At 46.0% G+C, this 13,381-nt stretch overlaps 1 protein-coding gene and 1 pseudogene across 1 annotated transcript; one reads left to right on the top strand and one right to left on the bottom strand.

Annotated features, from left to right (window-relative positions):
* Window positions 1-341: 341 nt before the first annotated feature.
* LOC133892226 (adenylate isopentenyltransferase 5, chloroplastic-like) lies at window positions 342-6,578 on the bottom strand. Its single transcript, XM_062332926.1, has 2 exons — window positions 6,474-6,578; window positions 342-1,415 (listed from the first exon to the last, which is right to left on the bottom strand). Exons 1-2 carry the CDS (start codon window positions 6,576-6,578, stop codon window positions 342-344), a joined length of 1,179 nt encoding a protein of 392 aa, XP_062188910.1.
* A 2,053-nt stretch (window positions 6,579-8,631) lies between these two features.
* On the top strand, window positions 8,632-10,104 carry LOC133892225 (adenylate isopentenyltransferase 5, chloroplastic-like; annotated as a pseudogene).
* The last annotated feature ends 3,277 nt before the right edge of the window (window positions 10,105-13,381 follow it).

Here is a 13,381-nt window from a genome sequence, read left to right as displayed (position 1 = left end):
TGAACAGGTTGCACACGCCCGATCGCACACCACGTATGCACGAAGTGGTACGAAATAAGAACAAAAAAAGGGAAAGAAAATAATCATCACTCCGTAGAACTTACACAACAAAAGGGAAGAGAAAAAAACATACAGGTGTCAGCTCGCGCAAATGCAGGAACGCAACACAATTTATCGGACAACTCTTCTCTTGGAGCCAAAGCTCCCCAGTTCTCCCTCCCTATCCCTCTGTTGATGTCCTCCTCCAATGCCATCACTCCAAGCAATGGTGGTTAATGGCTACTCCACCATTTACGCCCACGCGTTCTCGTGAATAATAATGTCAACGTTGAGATGCTTGGTTACACTACGACGGCAGCTGCCGCGGCGGCAGCGAACACGGGCAATTCAGGTGTCTGATCAGCTGCAATGTCGTCGTTGTGCAGGAACGAGCGCACGGCGTCGATGCACGGCGTGGCGACGAGCCGCTGCCACACTTCGTCGGCGGCATCGCCGCGCCTCCGGAAGACCTCCGTGGCGTCCACGCGGCGGACGCGCCACAGCTTCTCCAGTCGCTGGATCTTGGCGCGCTGCCGGCACGAGAGCAAGCAGGTGTTCGACTTGATGTCCTCGATGGCGACGGCCAGCATTCGGGCGCGCTCTTCCTCGTCGTTGCCGGAGCGGGACGACGTCCTGAGGTACGCGTCGAGTTCCGGCACGCCGATAGCGCGCCAGATTCCGCGGGAGTAGTCGGTGCGGCGCGGGTCGAAGGCGGCCGCGACCTCGTCCACGAGGCCGCGGGAGCACATCTCGTCGACGCGGCGGGCGACGTAGCCGTGCAGCACGGGGAGCTGCACGTCCACCCACAGGAAGCAGCAGTCGTACCGCTCGCGGAAGGCGCGATGGTCACCGTCAATGAGCTCCTCGATGTACGAATTCGACCCGCCCGCGATGATGGGGAGCCGGCCGCGCGCGGTGATCGCTCCCGCGGCGCGGGACGCCTCGCGCCGAAAGTCCGCGGCCGTGAAGTCGTCGTCGGGGTGCGCCAGCCCGAGCAGGTGGTGCGGCACGCCGGCACATTCCTCCTCCGTGACCTTGTTGGTGGCCACGTCCAGGCCCGCGTACATCTGAATCTTGTCGGAGTTGATCACCTCGCCGCCGAATTGGAGCGCGAGGTCCACGGCGAGGCGCGACTTGCCTGTCCCTGTGGAGCCCATCACCACCACAGCCTTATGCTTCGCGCCCATGTACCTATTTGCACTGACAAACGGCAGTGGTGGTGGCGCCGGTGGCGTGGGAACAACCATGTTGCGCTCCAGCCGCCTTATGTCCATAGGCGGCGCTAGGAGCCTCGGGAGGGTGGTAGCGGCGGCGATGGCTGCCGTGGGTGCCATATAGAGTGACGTGGTTTTAGTCGTGTTTAAGATGCTAGTTAACTAGTTAACTACTTTGGTCAAGAAGTCTTGAGATCTTCCGGTAATTAGTTTGAGTTGGCTTGTGGAGTGTTGTGGGTTCGTATTTATATTGTGCTGGCTACGCAAGTGGACAAAAAGACACCTCTCCTCATTGCATTACAAAATTCAAAATGGATTCCTTTGGGGCTTGATTAAAAACAAATGAGCGACTAGTTAACTATCATCTTAAAGACGACTAAAACAACGTCACTCTATATGACACCACTACTTATAGAATTGAGCTTATATACCGACTCATCACTGTCGGTTCCTCATGGGCTGACAGTGATAGGCATCACTGCCAGTTCATTAGCCGTACTGGAAGAATCAGTCATCGTGTCTTATGAACTAACCGTGATAAGGTCATCACTGCCGGCTAAGGGATTGAGCCGGCAGTGATGCACCCACACCTCATTACTGTTGGCTTAATCTACTGACTGGCAGTTATATCCCTACATCATTATTAGCGGATTATATGAGCCGGCAGTGATATCGTCCTCTTCCCCACCTTCTTCTACCTCGAGTTAACAGAGCCATTTCAGTACTCCCCCCTTACAAAATCTCCTATGGCAACAACACTTTATCCCTTCTCCCGCATTGATTCTCCCACCACTCAAGCTCAATTTTTGTCAAGAAGGAGGTCTAGATGAGCTCTCTCTACCTATCCAAACAAAATCTCTTCTTTCCTCTTCATTTGCTCATTTGCCCTTTCTTCATTTTTTGGACAAGTGAACTCTACATTTTTCCCTAACAGTAAGTTGAAATCCCCAAGGTTAATCCTATATTTAGCATTTTAACTCAAAATGTTACATGATAAAACCAAAGTTGATCTTATCCCTATAGATACCTAGGCAAAGCTTCAAAGTTGATCCTAATAAACCATATGAATAAATTTTAGAAGTCTACAATATATAAACTTTAAGTATGAGCATATTTATTTTTTATTTTTAATGAATTATAAAAATTAGCCATTGATATTTAGGTATGTATCAAGATCCAATTGTATTTCTTTATATTTTATTTAATTAGCAACCTCCAATATAGAAAATTTAGGTATGAGCGTATTTATTTTTTATTTTTCCTTAATAAGTCCTAAATAGGGGTTGAATAATAAAGAAAAATTCTAGGGACGTCACCAACAAATACTCATCAGGAGTGGATACGAAAGCATACAAAAGGCAGCTCCTCCAACCCGGGCTAATTGTCGGTAGGAGATGGCGAGGTAATTTATATGTTAGTGATTGCAAAATCTTCTAGATATTTTGAATTTGATTTACAATAATAATATAATTGTAGATGGACAGAAGATGGATGTACAATGCGAGCCGTGTGAGCACAGAGTACAAGGATGACATGGAGGGTTTCCTGGTAGCAGCCGCAGCGCACAAGTCCAATACACAGTCCTAATACATTTGTTGTCCATGCGTCGATTGCGAGAACAAGAAGCAGTTCTCCACCACCCAGCAGATACATTCCCACTTGATACCAATGGGCTTTATGCTTGGCTATACACGCTGGAAAGAACACGATGAAGCTGAGATTGTACAGGAAGGGTAATACATTGAAAGAGAAGGCGAAGACATGTGCATCGATATACCGATTGACGAATACATCGATATGCTGACTGCCGGAGATACGTTGGTCGATGATGATCTAGAGGAGATGTTAGTTGGCGCTGACGTCGATGATCTAGAGTAGATGTTGCGTGATGGGGAGAGGAACTTCACCAATGAAAGAGAGTTTCAAAAGTTTCACCATATGGTAGAGGATTTTAAAACACCGTTGTTCCCAGGCTGCGAGAAGGAGCACACAAAGTTGCGTACCGTGATTTCACTGCTGCAATTGAAGGAAAGCAACGGATGATCTGATACAAACTTCACAGAGTTGTTACTGTTCTTGAAGAAATTGCTTCCAAAGGAAAATGCACTGCCAGAAAACACGTACCAGACCAAGTAGATTGTGTTCCCACTGGAGTTGGAAGTATAGAAAATACATGCATGTCCGAACAATTGCATGTTGTATCGCGGAGAGCATGCAGACTTGCAAGCATGTCTCGTCTGTGGTGCATCACGGTACAAGCATGATGGTGATGATATCGATGGTGAAGGAAAGAAGAAAAGGCGTCCCATGAAAGTGATGTGGTATTTTCCTATAGTTCCCCGTTTGGAGCGTTTATTTGCGAACAAAAGGCATGCCGAACTGATGCGATGCCACGCCAATGAGTGCAAGGATGATGGAATGCTGAGACACCCCACTGATTCTACACGGTGGAGAAACATCGATAGAAAATACAAGAAGCCCTTTGTAGAAGATGTGAGGAATATAAGATTTGGGTTGAGTACGGATGGGATGAATCCATTCGGCAACATGAGCAGTAGCCATAGCACTTGACCTGTGACTCTATGTATCTACAACCTTCCTCCTTGGTTTGTATATGAAGCGGAAGTACATTATGATACCGGTACTGATACTAGGCTGAGGCAACCTGGCAACGATATCGGTGTGTACCTAAAACTACTAATGAAAGATCTTGTAATACCGTGGAACGACGGTGTACATGTATGAGATGCATACAAACAAGAGAACTTCACCCTACACGCAATGATTTTTGTAACAATCCATGATTGGCCAGCTCTTGGCAACCTATCGGATCAGATGTCAAAGGCTACTGCGCATGCGTGCATTGCTTGGGTGAAACAGAGAGCTTGTGGCTGAAGAACAGTCGAAAAATGATGTACCTAGGTCATCATAAATTTCTTCACAAGGATCACCCGTACCGTAGCAACAGGAGAGCTTTTGATGGGAAAGTTGAGACTCGATCACCTCCTAAGCATCGCACTGGGAGATAGGTATATAAGGTGGTAAAGGGACTTAGGGTTATACTTGGAAAGGGACGTGTGAGTACACCGGTTCCAAAATCTAATCTTATAGCTCCTATGTTCAAAAAAAATCTGTATTTTATGACTTAGCATATTGGCCGGATTTGGTGGTTCGACACGCAATCGATGTCATGCACATTCAAAAGAATGTGTGATAGCTTGATTGGTATGTTACTAGACATACCTGGCAAAATAAAGGATACACTCCAAGCACGAAAGGACCTGAAATGTTTGAAACTCATATATGATCTATATCCTGAAGAGATGGAAGAAGGAGACAAATAATTAACTGGTATGAAGTCTCATGATTGTTATGTGATGATGACATAGATATTTTCAATTGCAATTAGAGGTATTCTACTGCTGAAGGTCCGAAACCCAATCATAAAGCTGTGTTCATTCTTCAAGGCGGTATCACATAAGGCCATCGATCCGACCAAGCTAGATAAGCTGTAGGAATACGTGGTCAAGACTCTATCCCAGCTTAAGGCGTTGTTCCCTCCATCGTTTTTTATATCATGGTGCATCTCATTGTTCACATTGTGAAGAGATGCAGATTTTTGGCCCCATATTTCTGCATCAGATGTACCCTTTCAAGAGGTACATGGGAGTTCTTAAGAAATATGTTTGTAACCGAAATCAGCCGGAAGGCTGCGTGGCCATGGGCTAGGGAACCGAGGAGGTCATTGATTTCTGCATAGACTACATGAATCTCAAACTGATTGGTGTGCCTGTATCTCGCCATGAGAGGAGGCTACAGGGGAAACGGATGATTGGTGCAAACTCACTCGACACTATCGACCCTGTTTCATTCACGCAAGCACATTTCACAATTCTGCAACAATTAGTTGTAGTGGACCCGTATGTCGAAGAACACCAGAAGATGCTATGCATCAGAAACCCAGGGAAGTCTGATGTTTGGATCATTTTGGCACTTGATTACGTAGATTGGTGATGGGTATGTAGAAGAGTGTGCTCAGTTGAATGTGTTGGCTCACAAATCATTAACTACAACCTTCACATTCTAAGGATATAACATAAATGTCTATACATTTTATACGAGAGCTCAAGATAATAAGGCCTCCAATCAAAATAACGGTATCCATATAGATACCTACGACTTCAATGGAAATAGGGAGACCTACTACGGATTCATAGAGGAGATCTGGAAGCTCGACTATGGTGTGTTAAAGGTTTCTCTTTTCTGATGCCAATGGGTCAAACTCCCAAGGGGTGTCAAGATCGACAAGTACGGTATGACTACAATGGACCAAGAATTCATTGGATACATGGAAGAACCATTCTTACTTATGAATGATGTTATGCGAGTCTTCTATGTAAAGGACCCGGACCCGACTAACAAGAAGGAGCGCCACATGGTTCTTCAAGAAAAAAGAAGGATAGTCGGAGTAGAGAATGTTGTTGACGAGAAAGACTATATCAATTCGACGCACTACCTCTTTTTGGAGAGGATGTCGACCTAGGTCCCATGGAAGACACCGACAAACCTCCCAATGTACGCCGTGATCATAATGAAGGGCGAATCGTTAAAACAAAATAGCTAAATTGTATTAATTACTATCTATGAATTTATTTTAGATGAAATTATACCTCATTTCTGTTATGTAAGCATCAATTTCTATGCGCGCGCACGAAACTAAAACAAATATTTTGCATCCCGTGGTACCAACAGTGAAAGGGGTTTCACTGCCGGCGGACATATTAGGCCGGCAATGAAACTGGGCCGGTAGTGAAGATAACCTTTCGAATTTAAATAAATATTTATTAGGATATTAGGTCAACAAAATATTAATAAATATAGATGGCACAAACTCAATCAAAAACTGTTGAACAGCACAGCCGTTTGTTCTTTCTTACTTGGTGCAGGTCATTGGTTCGATTCTCTGGGCGCGCGGGAAACTAGAACAAATTTTTTGCACCCCGCAATACCAATAGTGAAAAGAGTTTCATTGCCGATGGACATATTGGACCGGCAGTGAAACTACTTTCACTACCAGTGTACTTATAGGGCCGGCAGTGAAGGTACTCTTTCACTGCCAGTGCTCATATTGAGCTGGCAGTGAAAGCTCTCCCATATATAATTGCTCGACGCCCGCCATCTGACACTTAGAAAAATTTTCCTAGCCTGTGCCCTCCGCACCAAAATGCCTCCCGCCGCCTCCTCCTCGACGCCACCGTCCCTGCCACATCCTCCCCAATGCCACCATCCCTGGAGCCCTGTCGTCCCCATCCCGGAGGCCGTCATCCCTGGAGCCCCATCGTCCCTATCCTGGAGGCCACCGTCCCCTTCCTCGGAGCCCCGCCGTCCTCATCCTAGAGGCTGTCATCTCCGTCCCTGACGCCACCGTCCCCGGTCTCACTTGTTCCTATGTCGTCCGCACCTTCTTGCCTCGCCGACCGGTAGAGCAAAGGTAAATTTTATCACCACCTCCCTCCCTACTCTATTAATGTGGACAGCAGATTACATGTGCTTTATGCTTTGTGATGAAAGAATGCACTGATACTAGGCTTGATTTCATAGACTTGGATGTTACTTGTTATATGTTCGGTTCTATACCTATATACTAAGAAATTCATGTTGGTTTGGTTATCCAGTGCAATACATATTAAATTGAGCTCTCGATGTGTGCTACTATGAGTTTAAAGACTGCCTAATATACTTGATACTTGGTAAATTATTATGTTACCTTCTCTGAGCGGTCATTTTGCAAATTGATATTCAGTTCTCCTACCTCGGCACTTTCTTATTTGTTCTGTTCAGAGTTTGCGCACTTTGTTGGCATAGCAGCCATGTCCATGATGACGTCTTAAATTTTGAAGAACTAGATCAGGTTCTATTTACTAGCTGAAGTCTCAGAAACATTGATATGATAGGACAGTGGAGGACATTGGTGCAAATTATCCAAGTCCTAATAAGGCCATGCTCTCTACAGAGAAGCAAACATTTCTTTTGAAATACAATATAATAGCAGCGATGATGATATGGCTCGAGGCCGTATTTCTTTATTACTTCTAGGACTTTAGTACTGATTACCTATTCGGAGAGAAAGCTAGCATTCTTCTCAAGTACTGAAGTCCTAATAAGGCCATTTGCCTCCTTTCCGAACAGGTAATCAGTACTGAAGTTCTAATAAGGCTATTTGCTTGAGCCACTATGTTGTAATGTAACATGAACACTATCTTTTCTTAGCAGTAATATTTTTTGGTGTTAGTGTGGTTTGTATAGTATATCTTTTTTGCATATTCTCTGAAATTTAGGACTGCTATGACATGTTATGTTATTCAGCCCTAGCATAGTTCAACTCCTGTTATGCGTTGTATTAAAAATTGCACTATTTTTATACTTGTTTTACTTTTTTGCAAATGATAAAATTAGAGAACTATTTACCATACATATGACTGCAAAGCTCGACTGGGATGGTTATTATACATGCACCTTGCACGTCTTTTCACTATCCCAGCCGAGCTTGCAGTCGTATATAATTATCTCCATAATCTGATATGGATCAATCAAATAATAGATTTTTTGTTGGATGGTAGTTGCATATGATGCTGGTAACTGATTTTTGTTTTTGTTTGTTGCTTTTCTTCTTACACACCCTAATGTATAGATATTGATGCTATGCGTATTTTAATATTGATCAATGCACTATCATGATGAGTTTGTATGAAATGCACTACCTAGTACATCATTTATACATATTATCTGAAATTTAGGACTCCTATGACATGGTATGTTGTCCATCGTGGCCGGCAAAGTGGAGTGTTCTCCAATTAGGAGGAATACTATGCACAAGTTAATTGATTGAAAGGATCATGTTACAAAGGATAAAAGTCTAAACATGAAGCTATTTTGGCATACAACAGTCAAATCATCCAAACTGAGCTAAAATTGGCTAACTTCGAAAATAAGAATAAGTGTGATATCACGTGTAAAGATGTTATAATTCTAGTTCTGGTTGTAATTATCATTATTTTGCTATGTAAGATGATGTGACTTATAAGATCAATGAGTCAATTGTCAGTACCTTTATGCCTATTTTGCTTCGTAAGATGTGACATCTTTTTGTTAAATGTGGTCATAATGTACTTAATTACAATATTGTATGTGTATACATTTTATCTATCTACTCATTCATTGTGATCTTACTCTTTCAACAGCATCTCTCCCTCTCTCGTCAGCTTTATCTCTATCTGTAGAATACTCAACCGCTTGTCGTCATCGCATACAGAACTTACAGAAAGGGATGGCATCACCAACCACCTATCCGGCCCAGGTGCCAGAAGGAGATCTAGTGATGTCGTCAAACATTAAAGAAGGTAGTTCGAACCACTACCTCAACCTGAAACAAACAGACGCCTGGGAAGACGATGAGGTAATGAAGATGCCTTTATTAATATATCTCATTGTATGTATGTATTGAGTGGGAGAGAGACGGAGAGATCGAGGAGAGGGAGGACAAAGAGGGAGGCCAGGACCGGAGTAGAAGGGGAGAGGCACAACACTGCCGGCTGAAGCTTTCAATCGACAGTGATATCTTGGGAATCACTGTCGGTCGAATCCTTCAGCTGGCAGTGATAACCCCTTTCACTGTCAGTCCACGGAGCCGACAGTGAAAGTCCTCAACTATCATTGTCTGTTATCCACTACCAGCTCTAAAACTGGCCGTGAAGGGGTTTTTGGAGCCGGTATTGAAGGGAGCTCACGGCCGGTTTTGGGCTCCGGTAGTGAAAGGAGTTTTCATAGTAGTGCACCCACGGTCGCCATCGCCGCCGCTACCACCCTCCCGAGACTCCTAGCACCGCCTATGGACATAAGGCGGCTGGAGCACAACATGGTTCTTCTCCCATGCCACCGGCGCCACCACCACTGCCATTTGTCAGTGCAAATAGGTACATGGGCGCGAAACACACGGGGACAGGCAAATCGCGCGTTGCCGTGGACCTCGCGCTCCAATTCGGCGGCCAGGTGATCAACTCCGACAAGATTCAGATGCACGCAGGCGTGGACGTGGCCACCAACAAGGTCACGGAGGAGGAATGTGCCGGCATAACGCACCACCTGCTCGGGCTGGCGCACCCCGACGACGACTTCACGGCCGCGGACTTTCGGCGCGAGGCGTCCCGCGCCGCGGGAGCGATCGCCGCGCGCGGCCGGCTCCCCATCATCGCGGGCGGGTCGAATTCGTACATCGAGGAGCTCATTGACGGTGACCATCGCGCCTTCCGCGAGCGGTACGACTGCTGCTTCCTGTGGGTGGACGTGCAGCTCCCCGTGCTGCACGGCTACGTCGCCCGCCGCGTCGACGAGATGTGCGCCCGCGGCCTCGTGGACGAGGTCGCGGCCGCCTTCGACCCGCGCCGCACCGACTACTCCCGCCGTCCCGCGGCATCTGGCGCGCTATCGGCGTGCCGGAACTCGACGCGTACCTCAGGACGTCGTCCCGCTCCGGCAACGACGAGGAAGAGCGCGCCCGAATGCTGGCCGTCGCCATCGAGGACATCAAGTCGAACACCTGCCCGCTCTCGTGCCGGCAGCGCGCGCGCGCCAAGATCCAGCGACTGGAGAAGCTGTGGCGCGTCCGCCACGTGGACGCCATGGAGGTCTTCCGGAGGCGCGGCGACGCCACAACGAAGTGTGGCAGCGGCTCGTCGCCACGCCGTGCATCGACGCCGTGCGCTCGTTCCTGCACGACGACGACATTGCAGCTGATCAGACACCTAAATTGCCCGTGTTCGCTGCTGCCGCGGCAGCTGCCGTCGTACTGTAACCAAGCATCTCAACATTGACATTAGCATTCACGAGAACGCGTGGGCGTAAATGGTGGAGTAGCCATTAACCACCATTGCTTGGAGCGATGGCATTGGAGGAGGACATCAAGAGAGGGAGAGGGAGGGAGAGCTGGGGAGCTTAGGCTCCAAGAGAAGAGTGGTCCGATAAATTGTTTTGCGTTCCTGCATTTGCGCGAGCTGACACCTGTATGTTTTTTTTCTCTTCCCTTTTGTTTTGTAAGTTCTACGGAGTGATGATTATTTTCTTTCCTTTTTTGGTTCTTATTTCGTACCACTTCGTGCATACGGGTGTGCGATTGGGCGTGTGCAACCTGTTCATTTTTTTTTTTGGCTTTTTGTCGTATCTGTGCGTCTGATGAGAGATGCATAATGGCACCTTTTTTTATTTATCTGCACTCAAGTATATATATTCTGTATTAGGCGATGAACATAAATAAAGTTTATGAGGTGATTTTTCGATCTTGTTGACTCTTGTTGTATTAATGGACTACACGCACGAGTACAGACAGCTATGAAAAATTCCTATACACATAGTTGACATTTTCTTCCTTTCGATTTCTTTGCATTGTGAAATATGTATCGAAGGATTTGAAATGCAAGAGTTTAACAGAGGGATAGTTAGGCTTTGATTCTATGTATTGATTGTCGTTGTTGTGTCCCATATCTGTATTAGAATTGGTCTTTGTTCACTATTAACAAGTATTAGAATGATGGGTTATTCTTATGCCTGCTTCTAGTATCAGGATACCTGGCATCGATTTCGGTCATGAGGAACATGTGTTCTTCGCTACTATAAAGGGTACCACTGTAGACCCAATCTATATTGTCAATAATGTTCTTATGTCTGTTATTCCTGATGAAAATTTCTCTATTGGTGTTCGTTACAATAGAGATATTTTTGTGAATTACAAGACTAATTTGAATCGTCATCTCTTACTTAACAAGGGGAAGAGATTTGGAAGAAATGTTGTTTTATTCTGATGCATGACTGAGTTAGTCGGGATGGTATCAGATCCTGATGACATCGAGAAGATGTATGAAGATAATACTTTTACTGAGATTGTGGTGAAACCCATGCGTGCTATCGAAGCTCAATCCTTGAAGGCCTATTAGGGATTATGTTGTGTATAGGTTTATGTTCTGAACTATGTTTTTTTGATGTTATTTCTATTTTTTTAATTATGTTGTGAACTATGTTCTGAACTGTTAGGGAATGGCCTCACGGGCCCCTTCGAACTGTGAGTTGAAGACCTCTAATGGATACGGATTACTAATGAAGTTTACAGTTGTTTTTTCAGGATAATACTTATCGCCGAAGGGGCCCTTCGGATAAGTGATGAAGGCAGCACTAGGCCTTCGGACCAATCGAAGGCTTGCCCACGTCACCCTCAGGAAATCCCCTGAAGGGAGCGTTGAAGCCGTCACTGCAGGTGAAGCCACTGAGGGGCCTTCAGAGGTGAACAGAAGGCCGATTCACGATGTCGTGCCAAAGCCAGTTGAGGGTGCGCTGAAGGTCAATCAATTGGGGGCTAGGTTGAAGGGGTGACGTTTGTTGGAATCCGAGGATGGTGAAGGGTGAAATTGTAAAAATACCCATGTACTTAGAAATATACTGAATTGCCCTCGAATATGCTGATAATATAGCAGTTAGAGGAGTAATGATATAAATTGTAACAGAGAGTGGTGGAGTGCGGGCTATAAATAGGCCATCACTGTACCTTAAATGATAGATGACAGTAATGATATTGCACAACTTCCCATAAGTACGTGTCACCGTGACAAGCCTTCGGTTCCCTCAGCTCCCTCTAAAGGGCCGAAGGCCCACCCCTGTGTTCACTAAACAAGTTTCCGACAGTTGGCACCGTCCGTGGGGATTGATTCTGAAACCATGCCACCCAAGAAGAAGTCGAAGCATGTTGATACATCAACAACATTACCGAAGCAACTGCTTCCAGTGGGGGCTTCAGTCAAAACACTCCCTTCAGTGGTGTTGGAGCCGGTCAACACTTCTACCGGTGTAGGCAACAAAGACCAGCAGTGATAGGATGATGAGAATGTGATGGTGCCATGCGATGGCGAAGCTCATGAAGAAGAAGCTCTCCAGCAAAATGCAAATGCAGCGGTACGAAGAGTAGAAGCTAACCTTCGGGGCTGCTTCTAAGCTTCAGCAAATCCTTCAGCAGATGAGAGGGGGAAAGCTCACCTTGTTGAAGAACTTAACAACTTCAATAACTCAGAAGAGTACGAAGGAGAGGAAGAAACTAAAGAAGAAAGAGCGGCGAGGCTAGAAGCTGAAGAGTTGCAGAGGCAAATTGCAGAGAAAAAGTGCATGCTGGATAGCTTGGCAGCAAGTCAAAAGGCTGTGGAGTACCGCCGACAAGCCGACGAAGCCAGAAAAACTATGGAGAAAATGCAAGAAAATATTAACATATTGCAACGGGCAAGTGAGCAGACCTGCCACATGATAACGCCTCCGTCAGCATTTGCAGCACAGCCAGCACAAGACCTTCAACATAGGTCATGTGTGGGCGATCTAGAATCACCACTCTCTGTCGGCTTGCAGAACTAGCCCTAGCCTTCATGCTTAAAGACGTCAAGGGTGGTAATGTTTGATGGATAGTCAGATCCAAAGGAATTCGTTATGAGTATTGAGGCAGCAGTTTAATCCATTGTGGGAGACGAAACAACACTGGCGACAGCCTTTGTGTTGGCAGTCATGGGGATAGCGATGTCGTGGTACTCCGCTTTGCCTTTAGGATCTATTTACTCATGGAAGTAGCTACGTAATGCCCTTTATAGTAATTTCCAAGGCAATCGAGTAGAGAAAGTTACCACCAGCGACCTCTTCGCAGTTAGGCAACAGTCAACGGAGACACTGCATAACTATATGCACCGCTTTGTGCATGTTCGCTGCCAGGCAAAGGGCTTGAGCGAAGATACCATCATCGATACCGCTATCTAGGGCATTAGAGGAGGACTTTTGGTAGGAAAGCTTACACGTAAGAGGACGGAGACTGTGCAGGAGCTCTTCAACAACATGGAGGAGTATGTAAGGTCTGAGATGGACTATCTTTGGAGGAAAAGTGAGCTGGTAGCGTTTAAAGCGTCAATGTCAAACTCAAGCAGAGACTTAAGTGGTGGCTAGTCGAGGGACAAGCCGAATCATGTGAAGAAAACCGAAGCATTCGAGTACGCATCAAAGCAAAAAGAAGTCAATCAGATAGACTCCGAACCTAATGAGGTCATGCAAGAGGT

The sequence above is a fragment of the Phragmites australis genome, chromosome 15, assembly GCF_958298935.1.
Source record: "Phragmites australis chromosome 15, lpPhrAust1.1, whole genome shotgun sequence".
Classification (NCBI taxonomy): Eukaryota; Viridiplantae; Streptophyta; class Magnoliopsida; order Poales; family Poaceae; genus Phragmites; species Phragmites australis.
The sequence above is the reverse complement of the archived record's forward strand: the minus strand, read 5'-3'. Positions and strand labels throughout refer to the sequence as shown.

What these genes read in the sequence shown, in the direction of transcription:
- LOC133892226 (XM_062332926.1), bottom strand. Translation starts at nt 6,578, where the DNA reads ATGACGGCCTCCGGGATGGGGACGACAGGGCTCCAGGGATGGTGGCAT. An exon ending in AGGCGGCGGGAGGCATTTTG is followed by an intron (nt 1,416 to 6,473) that starts GTGCGGAGGGCA and finishes GTAGTTAACTAG; the next exon opens with TTAACTAGCATCTTAAACAC.